At 55.0% G+C, this 15,839-nt stretch overlaps 1 protein-coding gene across 1 annotated transcript in view; it reads left to right on the forward strand.

Annotated features, from left to right (window-relative positions):
* Nucleotides 1–4,336: 4,336 nt before the first annotated feature.
* Nucleotides 4,337–15,839, forward strand: part of ACAP2 (ArfGAP with coiled-coil, ankyrin repeat and PH domains 2) — a 45,603-nt gene continuing 34,100 nt past the window's right edge. The window contains exons 1-4 of the mRNA XM_015429069.1: nucleotides 4,337–4,395; nucleotides 7,449–7,506; nucleotides 12,081–12,200; nucleotides 14,152–14,205. Of these exons, the coding sequence (XP_015284555.1) occupies nucleotides 4,337–4,395; nucleotides 7,449–7,506; nucleotides 12,081–12,200; nucleotides 14,152–14,205 (291 nt within the window). The remainder of the gene's footprint in view (nucleotides 4,396–7,448; nucleotides 7,507–12,080; nucleotides 12,201–14,151; nucleotides 14,206–15,839) is intronic.

Genomic DNA, 15,839 nt, shown 5'->3' on the forward strand with positions numbered 1-15,839 from the left:
GTCCCAGCCACTGCTTCGGAGGGGGGGGGCTGCTGCTGCCCCTCCCTTGCCAAGCTGGCTTCTCTGGTGTGCCTGTCTGATGGGGCACCGCGGGTGGATGGCCTCAAGAGAAGGGGCGCGCCAGGAGAGACCCCGGGCAGGAGGCTGGCTGGCTGGCTGGTGGCTCCCCTGGCCAGAGCTGTCCTGGGAGACCTCCTGTGGCTGGACAGGGACATTGTGGACAGGGATCTCTTTGTGTGTGTGTGTTCCTGGCCCTTGCTGCTGGACATCCTGGTGGCCCCTGGTGTTTCTGGTCACTGTGTGACAGACAGAGTGTTGGACTGGATGGGCCACTGGCCTGATCCGACATGGGCTTCTCTCTTGTGTTCTCTTATGTTCTTATGTCTGCAGCGAGGAGCTGCTAGGATCAGTCCTGTCAAGAAACGGGGGCCCGGCGTGGCTTCCCTCATCGGGGGGGAGGGGGGGTCACCACAGCAACACACCGCCTGGTCTTCCCAGGGTGGGATTCATGGGAAGCATGGAGGAAAGAGAAGCAGGAAGCTTCAAGAGGCTGTGCAGCAGCGTCATCTGAGATTGGCAGTGCTGGGTGTCCGTCAGTCTCCCCGTGCACTGCGGAGGCTGGAGAACTCCAGTGCAGAAGTCTCCCCCCTGGCCCCTGGGGATTTGGGGCACCTCCTGGGGGCGGGTCTTGCACCCTTGGCAGAAGTCAAGCGCTGGCCGCTGTGCTTGGAGCTCCCCTGCCTTGACCAACACCTACTTCCTCCCGAGAAAGGCCAGCGGAACCCAACAAGGAAACCGGCCTCAGAGTCTCCCGGTTGTGCAAGCGGCACAGATTAAATGGAGAAGTTGGGCTTGCAAGGGGTGCTGAACGAGGCTTGACTTGTGAGGGATGAGCCACGGCAACGTGTTTTGTGTATCAACTCCAGGGAAGTGCAAAGTAGTGTCTGTTCCCGTCCACCCCCCCCCCCGCCCATCCAGGACTGTAACTAGATCAGTCCTGCTTGTGCAGAAGGGGGGGGGGCGGGGACCGACGGACAGTGTTTAACCTGCACCTGCTGTAAGGCCAAGGGGCTTAGGGCTGTTGGGCCGAGTGCACCCCCTGCTTTTTGCCACCTGCCACAGCCGCCTGCAAGGGCCATTTGAGGAAAGAGAAGCCCCTGCCCGTGGGCCTGTTCAGAGCCCTGGCGGCAGAAGTGCTTGGCAGATGCCACGGGGCTGTTGAACGGTTTCCCAGGAAATGTATTTTGTCCTGACAGGCTGCTTCGTGGTGCTGCTGCTGCTGAGATCCTTCAGAAGCACAAATGCAGAATGGCTCATGATTGGCGCTGGCTTGCCAGAGCCCGGCAGGGGTTGCTTGTGTGTCCCTTGCAACGGGGTCTCTGTTTTCAGCAGAACACAGCAAGGAGCTTCGTGATGCTGCCTGCCCTCTGAACGGCAGCACAGGTGCTGGGGAACAAGGTGTGTGGGGGGGTGCCAAGCAGGGACGTCAGGGGGCTCTGCCTGCGACCTGGAATGGTCTGCTTGTGGGTTCCCTTTCCTTCCTCGTCCCCAAATCCCAGGGCTGTGTGTGTGTGTGACTGCCTGCTTGGCTTTGCTGGCCCCGGCCAAGAGATTTGTGACAGAAGAGGAAAATGCTCTTTTGTGAGCCCTGCTGTGAGGTGGGCGTTCCCGGCCGAAGGGACGGTCTCAGTTTGGCAGGTGAACAACATCACGCGATGCGGTGCAGGGGCCAGCTTCGGCCTGGAGGCACCTGAACGCAAATCTCTATTCAACCGTGAAGCTGCTGCCTCCCGTGCTCAAGGCGGTGCTTTCTGTAGTAATGTCATTACTAATATGCCGTTCAGAGAAATGGCTTCAGACAGTAAAACCTCAGTTCAACAGCCTGAAAGCAACACATGCAGACCAGACTTTTCCAGTCTCCTCAGGCAAAACCATAGCCAAAATTGCTCTGAGAGACTCCTCTGGGCCAAGGGCGTGTCTTGCAGAATTGCCCTGCCTTCTGGCAGACGGCTCTGTGGAGCCGGAGCTCCTGCTGGAAAGTCCCGGGGTCTCGTTGCGGAGGCTGGTGGATGGGGCGGCCCTGAGCCGGTGTGTGGCTCCCGGTTGGGAGGCATAGTCCTGTGTGTTCCAGGGCTTTCAAGGTCAGAGCCCAGAAACAGAGAGGCAGCCCGTCCTCCAGACTGCTGGCTTGAGCGGTGCGTGCTGGTCCTCCACACCTACCCACTGGAGGTAAAGGGCCGTGTAGGTTGTACCGCCTGAAGCTTCCAGAGAGCAATGGATTCCTGCTCTGAACAGCTGGGACAAAAGTTAAGTGCGCCTGGAGCAGCAGAAAGAACCAGAGAGCAGTTGAGGCGGTTAACCTTAATGTGTGGATAGCAGGATACCTATCTGAACTCTGACTTGCCAGCTCCGGTGCCCAGGCAGACATTCAGTACTTATCGTCTCTGACGCATCAGGGAAATGTTACAGTGAGCAGCTCTGACTGTTTTTGTGGCTTTCTTTCCTTGACTTGGTGATTTGCTCCTGGGAGCCCGCTCTCTTCTGGCCATGATAGTATGGGAGAGTTTTGCCTCTCAGTGTACGGCAGCGAGTCTCTGCCCCAAGGAACTTGCGTTGTGAGATTTGGCCTAAGGGAGAGGGCCGATCGAAGAGAGGGTGGCGGAGGCAGGAATGAAGAGTGGAAGAATCTGTGCTCCTTCCGGTTCTGTATAAGGGGCAGGGTAGGGAAAAGGATTTCATGGAGAAAGAGGATTTTCAGGCAGGAGAAGAGATGAGAAAACTGCCCCTGTAGGATTTGTGTTAATTTGTGCAATAGAAAAACTGACAGAACCTGGAAAACACTGAGAAAGAAAACTCCAACGATTTTTTCCCCTTTTTGGAAAGAGTGAAATAAAAGAGGTTTTACTCACTGTTGTATGAAGACTTTGATATAAACTAATCTGCAGCATTAGATTATGACAATTCCTATGTATTTTATTTATTCAGTTGTAGCTTTTCTCACTGAGACTTCCTCTGATAAGGAATGTAATAGGACTAGGGTTACAGAACTCGGGGGGGAAAGCTCAAGTTATTAGGAAGGATATATTAAATATTGAAGTAAATGGCATTGCATAAGTGGAAGGCAGCATAGTGGAACCAGGATAACAAGTGGCTAAATTTGCGGATGAAGTGGCTAAATTTGCGGATGATACGAAGTTGTTCAGGGTGGTGAAAACCAGTGAGGATTGTGAGGCACTCCAAAGGGATCTGTCAAAGATGGGCAAGTGGGCGTCAACATGGCAAATGGGGTTCAATGTGGCCAAGTGCAAGGTGATGCACATTGGAGCCAAAAATCCTAAATATAAATACACATTGATGGGGTCTGAACTGGCAGAGACAGATCAAGAGAGAGATCTTGGAGTTGTAGTAGATAACTCACTGAAAATGTCGAGACAGTGTGTGACTGCAATAAAGAAGGCAAATGCTATGCTGGGGATTATTAGGAAGGGTATTGAAAACAGATCAGCCAATATAATAATGCCCCTATATAAATCAATGGTGAGACCTCATTTGGAATACTGTGTGCAATTCTGGTCACCACACCTTAAAAAGGATATTATAGCTTTGGAAAAAGTGCAGAAAAGGGCAACTCGAATGATAAAAGGGTTGGAACACTTTCCCTATGAGGAAAGGTTAAAGCGCTTAGGGCTCTTTAGCTTGGAGAAAAGACGACTGAGGGGTGACATGATCGAGGTTTATAAGATTATGCATGGGAAAGAGCAGGTAAAGAAAGAGGTACTTTTCTCCCTTTCTCACAATACAAGAACCCGTGGGCACTCCATGAAATTGCTGAGCGGTCGGGTTAGAACGGATAAAAGGAAGTACTTCTTCACCCAAAGAGTGATTAACACTTGGAATTCACTGCCACAGGAAGTGGTGGCGGCTACAAGCATGGACGGCTTCAAAAGGGAATTAGATAAGCATATGGAGCAGAGGTCCATCAGTGGCTCTTAGCCACAAGGTATAGATAGGGACTCTGGGGCAAGTGATGCTCTGTCATCTTGGTGCTGGGGGGGTGAGGTCAACAGTGGGAGGGCTTCTAATGTCCTGGCCCCACTGGTGGACCTCCTGATGGCACTGGTATTTCTGGCCACTGTGTGATACAGAGTGTTGGACTGGATGGGCCTTTAGCCTGATCCAACATTGGCATCTCTTATGTTCTTAATACAGCAAACAAGTTTTTTGTCTACTGATCAGGGAATGCCTGCTCTACACAGTGATTTAGTCACTCTCTTTAAAAAGTGTAACCCCTAAATTCTTGATCAAGCCACTGAGAGTTAGCTGAACCCCATGGAAGATGGGAAGCACAGTTACCTTCGACGGCTCCGCCTTGCCAACCAGCATTATCTCTGTCTTGTCAGGATTTAGTTTCAGTTTGTTGACTTACAACATTTTCAAGATTTTTTAAAAGTGTAAATAATAATAATAATAAAAAATAATGAAAAGTAGATACATCACCCTGCCAACAAAAGCCTGTATGGTCAAAGCAATGGTATTCCCGGTAGTAATGTATGGCTGCGAGAGTTGGACCATAAGGAAGGCCGAGTGCCGAAGAATAGATGCTTTTGAATTGGAAGAAGACTCTGGAGAGTCCCTTGGACTGCCAGGAGATCAAATCAGTCAATCCTAAAGGAAATCAACCCTGACTGTTCCCTGGAAGGCCAGAAGCTGAAGCTCAAATTCTTTGGCCACCAAATGAGAAGGGAGCACTTACTGGAGACGACCCTGATGCTGGGAAAGACTGAAGGTCAAAGAAGACGGGGACGGCAAAGGATGAGATGGTCAGACAGTGTCATCGATGCAACGAACATGAAATTGAGCAAACTCCGGAGCACGACTGAAGACAGGAGGGCCTGGTGTGATGTCGTCCATGGGGTCGCGAAGAGTCGGACTCAACTGTGCGACTGAACAACAACAAATAATTTTGGCAACAATTAATATGCAGTAATGAGTTTATTGCCACAATGCTCCCTCTGTGGCTTGTAGGGAGCTGCTGTGTGGTGGATTGCACTACGTATTGTATTTGTGGGGGAGATGCTTAGCATTTGGCAGCTTCAGTAGTAAAACGTTGACCTCCTGCATTGAATTTGAAGGTGGCCTTTCTTTGCAGCACCATCTTCATGAGCGAGGGCTGAGCGAGGAGTGCTTTCCACAATCTCTAGGCGAAACTGAATTATTCAAGAGGGCTGTTCTATGCAGGCAAATAGGGCTGCATGGTACTAATTGAGGAGGAGGAGGAGGAGATTGGATTTATACCCCGCCCTCCACTTGGAGTCTCAGAGTGGCTTACAAACTCCTTTCCCTCCCCCTCCCCACAACAGACAGACACCCTGGGAGGTGGGTGGGGCTGAGAGAACTCTGACACAAACTGCTCTTTTTCAAGGACAGCTCTGACAGAGCCTGTGACTGACCCAAGGTCACATCAGCAGGTGCAAGTGGAGGAGTGGGGAATCAAACCCGGTTCTCCCAGATTAGAGTCCACGCACTTTAACCACTACACTTGATTCACGAAGCTACTTGGGGAAATGATTAGAGACTGTGGTCTGTGCTGGAACTAGGATCCTCCTGTGGAATTCTGCGTCATTTAATGCGTCTCGGCTTCAGGTTCTGTTTTTAGACTTCTGGTTGATTCTGCAGCCCTAACCCTGTTGCATTGCTTATTGAATGTCCCACCCATCGGTTGTACTGGTTCACTCTCTGTAATCCGCCTTGAATCCAATTGGAAAAGGCATAAATAAATGGATCCAGGTGGGGCAGCCATGTTGGTCTGAAGCAGGAGCAGCAGCGAGTTTGAGTCCAGCCGGGGGCACCTTCAAGACCAGCAAAGTTTTATTCAAGGTATAAGCTTTCGTGAGCAAGCACAGATCTGAAGACGTGTGCTTGCACACGAAAGCTTATACCTTGAATACATATTCAAGTAATTCAGAACACTTTTTGCTGAGCGGCACGCATTGGTGGTACCGCCAGCCATCTGCGGGGGGTGGGGGGGGGGAGGAAGGTCAGCCAGAAGGGAGGCACTGCTCCAAGCCAGCTGGCTCACTCTCCCAGGAAGGGAAGCCGCCGTGCCCCGGGCACGGTTGCCCCTTCGGGGTGCCAGTGTTTGTAGAGAGGGCACAGCCAAACCGGCACGTGGTGGGTGGCGTGGCTGGCCTCTCTGTAGGACCCCTTCTTTTCTGCTGCCCTGGAAAGGAGGAGGGTCTTGGCTGGGCAGGAGAGGGTCGTGCCTCTTCACCGGAGGCGCCCAGCTGTGGTTCTGGGTAGATCCCTCAGGCCCGCTCTTGGCTGCTGATGCTGCTGACCTCGGTGGTGGTGGTGGTGGTGGTGGTGGTGTTGCCGCTGGAGTTCAGAGCAGCTGGGCTGTTTTGTGCAGGAGGAAGTCCTGCCGGCCTCCTAGGCCTCTGAAGAAGTGAGCCGTATGACTCACGGAAGCTCCTACCCTACCCTGCCGCCACATATTTTGTTAGTCTTCAAGGTGCTACTGGACTCTTGCTCTTCCCTGCATCCCTAGGCAGTGCTTAAGGTCTGCACTCCTGCGACAGGTAGGCAGCTCGCTGCTTGGGATGACTTGGGGCTGCAGCAGTGTGGGAGTCCTTTCCCTGGGGGGTTGACCTATGCCGCTGGGGGGCTGAAACAGCTGGGTGCACATGGCTGTGGGGGGGGGGCTGTCCTGCATGGTCAGGCTGGTTGCAGCATTTACTCCCGCCCTCCAGCTGCATCTGAAGGGTCTCCCTTCTTGCTGCGGCTCCAAAGGAAGGAGACCAAAGCACCGCCCAGAGGCACGCCCTGTAAAAGAGCAGAGGCACCCACGGGAAGATACCCTCCAGAGCTTTGCTTTCTCTCCCCCCCCCCCCCCCCCCCGCTGAGTAGGTCACGGAGCTCTCTCCGCTTGCTGATTTCCACAAATATGTTTTGCTCCCTGGTCAAAGTGGGCAGACAAGCGCTCAGTTGCCGTTGCCGGCACTAGCAAGCCAGCCATGTTGAATGAATTGATTAATGGAAATGACTAATTAATTCCTTTTGACATCGACAGGCGGACTTGGCATGTTGCTGGAGTTGTTATACTTGCCCTTAAGCCTTGCTTTTAGCCTTTTGGCATTAATGCACGAACGGTGTGAGTTTGCAAGCATACTTAGCATGGAAGCCAGTTGCCTCGAAATAGCTGTGACTTCCAAGTAGACCTTTCAGGTCAAGGTGACTAGTGTGATCCATTTGTCTTGATTTCTGCAGTAGCACAGTACACTCCACCACCACCCCCTCTAAAAAACACACTCACACATTGTGATCCTTCTATTATAAGCCGTCCTGCTCTGGTAATGGAGAACGTGGTTCTGACGCCTGCCGCTTTTGTGATGAGGGCTGTGTGTGTGTGCTGTGTGAGTCCTCACAGTGCTCTGTGCTTTATTTTGCAGGGCTGCTCTGGAAGAGGTAGAAGGAGATGTGACTGAGCTTGAACTGAAGCTGGAGAAGGTGAGCGCCCCTGACTTAACAGCTTCTCTTGCTGTGCTTGTGGGGGGGGGGGGCTTTGAAACCGTGGGGTAGTCGTCCTGAGCTGTGGGGGAGCAGCGCTTGCTCTGAAAGAGCTTCCTGCTCACTCCCCCCTGCCCCCTGCACAGGCGCCTGTCCTCTCACTGGCCTGGAGCTGCGTTTGATTCTCGGGTGTCGTCAGCAGGATAGTTGGACCCCCCAACCAGGAAGGAGAGGACCGGGGTGGTGGGGCCTCTTCGTGTCTCTTTTGGGACCGAGAGCCATGGATGGGCTGAAGAGGAAGGCGGCCTTGCTGGCCAGGCCGGTGATTCTAGACGGGTAGCAGTCTGGAGTCGGACCCGCGAGCTGAAGGGGGGGTGGGGGTGGCGGCAGCAGCAGCCCTGTGTGTTCAGACCCCCCCAAGGGTCCTGGCAGATGCCGTCTGGGCTTAGGGGAGAATTAGACGTGGCCTCAGGAGGGCCCCGCTCCCAAGGTGTGCGTCATGGCGCCTTCGCCTCACCAAGCAGGTGGGTTTTTTGTCCGTGGTTTAAAATGCTTGCCAGACTTCTCTGAGCCCAGCCACTTGTGGCTGCATGAACAACGGGAGGGACCGTGGCTTGGTGGCAGAGCCGCTGCTTGGCATGCAGAAGGTCCCAGGTGTTCAATCCCCGGCAGCATCTCCAGTTAAGAGGACCAGGTAGGAGGTGCTGTGAAAGGCCTCTCTCTGCCTGAGACCCCCCTGGAGAGCTCCTGCCACTCTGAGCAGACGGTACGGACCTTGGTGGGCTGTTCCGTGTCAGGCAGCTTTGTGTGTGTGTCTGTCTGTCTGTGGTAGCTAAAAGGACCTGGTTGCTGTCAAAAGTAAGGTTGTGCCTGAATGGCGCGTGGAGGCATGAGGGAGACAGCTGCACGGAGCATCGTTCAGCACGCGGTGCTGCAGATTCGTTCAAAATATGAACAAACCCTTGATAGAACAGAACGCTAAATATTCCTTCACCTCTATGCATTCAAGAGGCCGGGTTGTTCTTTCCCTTCCTCCTCCCTGTTTTGGAACTGGCCCCGTGACCGGCCTTTTCTTCCCTCCCATGTAGAAGAAGTTGTTTTTTTCCATTTTAAAGGCGCTGCAAGTTTCTTAAAGGACAGAAAGAAAATATTCTCTTAGCAACTGGGGCCTCGGGGTGCTGGAAATGCAGAGAGCAAGGCAGGGGTGTGCCGAACATCTTGGAGCTCGAGAGCACCCTTGGGATTTGGAGAGGGCCTGGCGAGTGCCACCACGGAGCAGCAGCCGCAGCAGGTGGAGGGAGGCCCCCCCCCCCCCCCCCCGGAGAAGCCCCAGGGCAACGCACAGCAAGAAGGTCAAAGGGAGACAGTGGGCACGCACACACCTGTAATGACCAAGGGCGGAAAGGGAGAATAAAGCACACACAAGACTGCACACAAACACTCACAGAAGGCAGCCAAGGGAGGGGGGTAAAGCACACACACACACAGAGACATGCACACAACTACTGGGGGGGTGGGGAGGATAAAGACACACACATAAGGATCACGGCATCCAGGAAGGGGACAAAACACATATGCAAGGAGCCTGCGGTGTGTGTGTGTGTGGGGAGTTGACACAGGAGTGTCTTACTCTCCCTGGCAGCCGTTTGGGTGCAAGCCCCTCCTCAGAGACGGGGCAAGACGTAAACAGGAGGGGTGCTTGACTTGGGATGCTGGGAACAGAGAGTGAGAGGCGCTGCGGTGCTTTTCTCCCTGTCCCAGCATCTCTTCATTGCCCCCCCCCCCCCGCAGCTGCCTGGGAACAACAGGAAGAAGAAGAAATTGGATTTATTCTCCTTGCCCTTCACTCAGAGTCTCAGAGTGACTTACAAACTCCTTTCCTTTCCCCTCCCCACAACAGACACCCTGTGAGGTGGGTGGGGCTGAGAGAGCTCTGGCAGAAACGGCTCTTTTTCAAGGACAGCTCTTATCAGAACTGTGGCTTGCCCAAGGTCATCCAGCAGCTGCGAGTGGAGGAGTGGGGAATCAGACCCGGTTCTCCCAAATTAGAGTCTGCGCACTTAACCACTACACCAAACTGGAGGAAGTCAAGCACTTCTCTGCTTTACTTCTGGCCCCAGCTTGGAGGGGAGGTCTTGTCAGGTTTCCCAGTCAAACACTCAACAACGTTCCTTGATAGTCCAGTTTATTGAGGTTAGTACTGGTGGGACCATGAATACTTGAGTCAGGAATAACCAAAGGCAACATGGTGGTTGCAGATATACCCCCTTCAAACCAGGCCCCCTGATATCATAAACCCGGCAGTCAAGTTCCCAGCGGGAAAAGTGGAGGAGGGAGAGCCAAGCCTTTGAGGTCTCTAGGCAGATAGCAAAGGCCATGGAGACGCCGGGGGGGCGGGGCGGAGGAGGGGGCCGGGGTGGACGGAGGAACACAGAGGCCAGGCACCCCCTCCCGCATCCCAAGGCAGGAATGGGCAGGAGGAAGGCCACGGCTTGCTCTCGGTCAAGCCCCTCCTCTGTGCGTCTTCAGGGACCCCTCCCGGATCCCCAGCCTGGAACACTCCCCACATTTTCTGCCACGCAGTCACCCTAATTAACACGACAGCTGGACTCAAGTCCGGCAGCGCCTTGAAGACCAACAAGATTTTTTTTGGGGGGGGTTTTGAGTTTTTGAGAGTCCAGGCACATCTCTGACCAGGGGAGCTTTAACTCCCCGAAGCTCAGACTCCCCAAAGACACCTTGGCAAGCACGCTGCTGATCCTGGCCAGCTGGAGGCCAAGGGTAATCTGTAGCCGAACACTCACAGATGGAGGAAGGGACGTAGTGAGCCAAAGAAGGAAACTAGGAAAGAACTTGGCAGGAAATACCGGAAGCGAAGGCTTGAGCCCTGTTTGTTGCTACAGAGCACACAAGTGCTTCATGGGGGGGGGGGAGGTGTACAATAGAGCTAGCAAAGCTAGATGGGTCCAGTTCCTGCCTCTCGCCTCCCCTCTGGCTGGCTGGCTGCTGCCTCTTTCTTGACCCAAAGTGATACTCTTAGGAGCGCCTTCTCTTCCTGCTGCCCTTTGTAACTTCCATGAGGGCACAATGTTCCCGCTGCCATCTCTCCCCAGATGGCCTGGAATGCCTTCTCTGCCCTTCCTATCCCGTCACGGAGCTCCTTGACAGGAAAGGACTTCCGTTTCTTTCAGAGAGTAAGAAGCCTCGTGTGGATTTCATGCCTAAAGGAGAGCAGCACCCCCTTCCGCAGTGCAAAGCCCACTCTAAGCTAACAGAACGTGTTCCTGGCCGTGGCTCCGTGGCAGAGCAACTGCTTAGCAGGCAGAAGGTCCCGGCGGGATCCAATCCCTGGCATCACCAGCCGCAAAGGACCGGGCGGCAGTGTGCCAGAAACAGCTTTCCCTGGTGTGGAGCTGAGGGAAGACGGGATCTTGCCCGCCCTGGGGAAGGACACAAGAGGCAAGGGGCGTCTGGCATTCTTCACAGGCTGCCTGGCTGGCAAACGGCACCGGTCTTGGCAGGGGGCACCGACCTCAGACTCAGGAAGGTGGCTGGGCCACCCGGCGCACACACATGGGATGCCCTGCCAAGGGCAGCAACGCGCACACAACCCGAGGGCGGGGAGAACCCCTCTTCAGGCCTTCCGGGCCAGGGAATGGATTCCACTTCTGTATGGCGGGGTCCTCTGCCAGCAGGTGAACACTTCTGTTTGGCCCCCACGCCCAGTCACCTTTGCCAGCCCTCCTCCCTCACGGCACTGTTACGGAGGGGAGGGGCCGTGCCTCAGTGGTGGAGCCTCTGCTTGGCATGCAGGAGAGGTCAGAGGTTTGACCCCCCCCCCCAACCTCTCGAGTTACATGATGTGAAAGGCTGGCTAAGGCTCAGCGGTGGTGTGAGAACAAGCTCACGGTTTGTTTGGCCTCCAGCCTCGCACATTTGTGCCTTAGCTCAGGAAGGGGATGGGCTCCAGAGCAAACTAATTTATGTAGGAGCCAAATTGTTCGCTCACCACTTTAATGCCAGGAGCGCGGCAGCTGGCGGACATTCGCTTCTAGCTAAAGTTCGATTAAAGTTCATTGTATGTGGTCAGTCATAGTCTTCATCCTGTAATCGAAACGATATATAGCACCTGCGCATTTGACTTAATAAAGAACAATATAAGAAATAGTTAATACTCATATAGCTTTCTAGAAACAATAACAACTCGACATCTATCCTTTTTCTTTCTCAACTGATAAGCTTTTTGGGGGGGGGGGCCTGCAGCCCCAAGATTCGAACCTGGGTCCTCATCAGAAGATGCCACTTCTCCGTCTTTGTCACTCCCCTTTTGGTACTGTCATCTTGATCTGTTTATCTTCTCCACCTGCCGGACGGTTATGATGCTGCAAAAGCTCCAGTGCCTTTTTCTGCAGTATCAGTTTTTTCTTCCTTGTCCTTAAATGTGAAGAGTATGCCTTCAGGCACATTCCATCTGCAGGGTGCCCGGTGCGGCGTGTGCCCTCAGCCATCCTGCCGCGTGCGCTCAGGGCGGAGAGGGTAGGGGGACTTTTCACCAGGGCCTTGTCTCGTTTCAGCTGGTGAAGCTCTGCATTGCAATGATTGACACGGGGAAAGCCTTCTGCGTGGCCAACAGGCAGTTCATGCATGGCATCCGAGACCTGGCCCACTACTCCAGCCGGGATGCTCTAGTGGAGGTGAGTGTGTGGCCAGTTTCCCCCCTCAGACGCCCCCGAGGTTCGCTTGCCTTGCTGTTCCGGAGGAGCGGTACCTGTGAGCGGCTGTGCATTTGGCCGGGCGGCTGGAGGGGGCTGGTTCCTGTGCTGGGGGCCACTTTTGGGCCCTGGGCCCTGGGGGAGCTCCTCTCGCTCCGTCCTTTCCCCGGCTCTCCACAGCCGGGAGCCTTTCCCGTCTCTTGGCCCTGCGTGTGGCAGAGGGGGTGCCGAGAAAGCCGGGGGGTGTCCTTAGACCCCAGTCTGCCTGCGCTGAAACTGGCCAAGGCTTTCTGGCCAAGAAAGTGCTGCACACACCTTTGGGGAAGGCAGGAGGAGAGGCAGGGAGGCTCCTGGCTGTGGAGAGCGCCTCTCAGAGAGACGGACCCTGGGCAAAAGATGATGCTTTTTCTTCTGAAACGTCTTCTTGGGGGGTTTGGCCAAACGGGGGATAGGGGCAGCAGTAGCACAGACCACATAGGCCTGTCAAGTATTTAAGACTCCGTTCTGGGCATTTTCAGATATAGTTTTTTAAAAACAAAGTTTCCCCCAGGCATTTAAGAATCATAGAATCATAGAGTTAGAAGGGGCCTTAAGGGTCATCTAGTCTAACCCCCTACACAATGCAGGAAATTCACAAATACCTTCCCCCCCCCCACGCACACACACCCTGTGACCCGTGTTCCAAGCCCAGAACATGGCAAAGAAAAACCCTCCAGGATCACTGGGGGCCAAACTGGCCTGGAGGAAAATTGCTTCCTGACATCAAAGTGATGATCAGCATTCCCCTGGGCCTGTGAGAAAAAGGGCCCCGAGAATGAAGCACTGATGCGCCAACCCTTCCCGCCCTTCCCCTGCTGACAGATGGGGCCGCCTGGCCTCGGTTTGGAAACCTCCCGAGGAGGAGGAGAGCCCACCCCACCTCCCCAGGGGAAGCCTGTTCCACTGAGGACCCGCTCGGACTGTCAGGCAGTTCTTCCAAATGTTTAGCCGAAAGCTCTTTCTGACTTAATTTCAACCTGTTGGTTCTTATCCGACCTTCTGGGGCACCCGGAAACAACTCTGCGCCATCCTCTGTATGACAGCCCTTCAAAAACTTGAAGATGGTTATCCTATCACCTCTCAAGTCGTCTCCTCTCCAGGCTACACAGACCCAGAGCTCCTTCAGCCTTTCCTCATAGGACTCGGTCTCCAGACCCCCCACCCTCTTTGCTGCCCTCCTCTGGACACATTCCAGCTTGTCTAGATCCTTCTTACATTGTGGTGCTCAAACCTGAACACAGTACTCTAGGTGAGGTCTAACCAGAGCAGAGCAAAGTGGTCCCACGAGTTCTGTTTATCTTCTCCACCTGCTCACGAGTTCACGTGATCTGGACGCTATACTTCTGCTGATACAGCCCCAAAGGGATCTGGACAGAGAAGTGATTGAGCCTCCTTACCTGAAATGCACCTGGCGGCACGAGGAGTGGGGTGGGGATGAGCCAGCAGCAGCTCCAACCCAGCAGGTCTGCTCAGGGGAGCAGATGTCGTGTGCGTGTGGGGGCTGTTGGTGCCCAGAGGCAGCCCTGCAAGAGGCTGTCTGTGCCCCAGCGGGGGCCCCACCGCCCCCTCGGACAGCCGGTCCCAGTGCAGAGCTCTTCTTCCAGCCCAGCAAGCCTTTCCACCTTTCGGCTTCCCTCCCCCTTTTTCGATATCTGTGATCTCGGGACCCCCGCCCTCTTTGTTCTTTAAGGGAAAACCTTTCCTTCAGTTCGATGTGAACTTGGATCCCTGTTCCGAGAGAAAGGTCTCCTCAGCCGAGCCCCCAGGCCCACCCGTCCTTGTTTGGGTCGCTCTCTGGGATCTGCTTCAGTGCTCATTGGGGGCAGCTTCACCGTGATGTGCCAGAGCGGAAAGAACACCGCTTTCCCTCCTTCTCTCCTGTCTTCCTTTACAGACCAGCCTGACCAAGTTCTCGGACAGCCTTCAAGAGATGGTTGATTGTCACATGGTAAGTTTTGGAAAAATCACCTGACCACAACTGACCGCTTCTTCTGTACGGCTTTCTTCCGTTATACGTCTAGGCCACCCCTTTTGCTATGGGTTTCATTTTTCAGAAGCTGAGGGTCTTGGGGGGGGGGGGGGGGATGGGGGGGGTTCATTTTCTTTTGGGCTTCCTGGAACGTTGGCTCTGGCACACTCTCTGTGGCCTCGGACGTCCCTCCGTGGAAACTCCGCACTGTGACGCCGGTCAGTCCCTCCCTCCCTCCCTCCCTCCCACCCATCCACCCCTCGCTATCAGCCTCACGGGCAACAGGGTGCATCTGCAGGCAGAGTTTGCAGGTTGCTCTACCCCACCCACCCCCCTTTTAATTTTCCAGACCTCTTCCTGTGGAGGCTGTGCCAGAGATTGTGTCTTCCGCTTCGCCTGTAGGCTGGCCCTGCAGCCCTTTCTCCGTCTGTGTGGCAAATGGTGTTGGTGGAGGACAGGAAAAGGAGGAAGCGTTGGCTCCGTGTCATCAGCAGCCCTTGCAGTGCGGGGGGAGAGAGAGAGAGAGAGAGTGTGTGTGTGTGGGCCTGAGGGAGAGAGAGAGAGAGAGAGAGGCTTTCCCAGCACCAGCAAGAGCAGGATGTGCAAAGGGAAGGAGGGTGGAAGATGAGCCGGGTTGAGAGGAGGAGGAGGAGGAGGAGGAGGCCCTCCCCTCCCCACAGCCAGGGCTGGTCTCCAGCTGGGATCCCACACGTGGGAGGCGCTGTGCAAATCTGGTGCCTGGCAGTGCCCCTTGGTGGGAGGCGCCTGGCACTGCCCTCGGTCTGCAAGCAGAAGAACGTGGGAGGGAGCTTAGAGAGACGACTGAGAAACAGGATCCGGCCACCAGTCCGGGTGGCTCCATTTTGGGTCCTCTGACTGGCCGAGGCTCTCCTGGCCCTCCCACTTCAGGTGCCTCCTGTCGAGGAGGCCCTGCTGCACAGCTGTAGAGCTGAGCCGTGGCCTCGGGGGGGGGGGTGCAGTTTCCCATCGCTGGTCCAGGTCCTGAAGGAGCAGCTCCTCCCTCCAGCCGCCCAGCTCTTCTCTTCTGCCGGGGAGGGGGCCGTGGCAGAGCACCTACTGGCCCCGCGCAAGGTCCCCAGTTCAGTCTCAAGGACCGGGCGGTAGGTGCCCTGCAAGGCCTCTCTCTGCCTGAGACCCTGGATGGAGGGCCCCTGCCAGTCCAGAGTAGACCGTACTGGGGTCTGATTCAGCCGAGGGCAGCTTCAGGTGTCTGTGTGTCCAGAAGGAATGAGATCCCGCGGGAGCACGCGGAGAGCCGCTTTTCACGCCTCCCACCAACCCCAAGCATCTCTGCCGGGACTTTCACCCGCGTACGGGTCTCAGGCCGCTCCCTGGCCTCCGAGCCGGGACCCCTCTTAGGAACCCAGGCTGTCCTGCTGACTCCTGCCACCCTGACAAGCACCGGCCTGGTTTAGGCTCCTTACGTGGGACAGAACGACCTCGCAGCAAGACACGTGCCCTTCCTAAATAGAAGCACTTACCTTGCAATGAAAAGCCATCGGTTGTAGAAAGAAAAAGATGCTCCTAGGGAGCAGCGTGGGGCTGCTGCTGAACTCGGACATATGGGAAAGAGAGACAAACACAATCCTACA

This window comes from Gekko japonicus, unplaced genomic scaffold (genome assembly GCF_001447785.1).
Source record: "Gekko japonicus isolate JY-2015 unplaced genomic scaffold, Gekko_japonicus_V1.1 scaffold1727, whole genome shotgun sequence".
Taxonomy (NCBI): Eukaryota; Metazoa; Chordata; class Lepidosauria; order Squamata; family Gekkonidae; genus Gekko; species Gekko japonicus.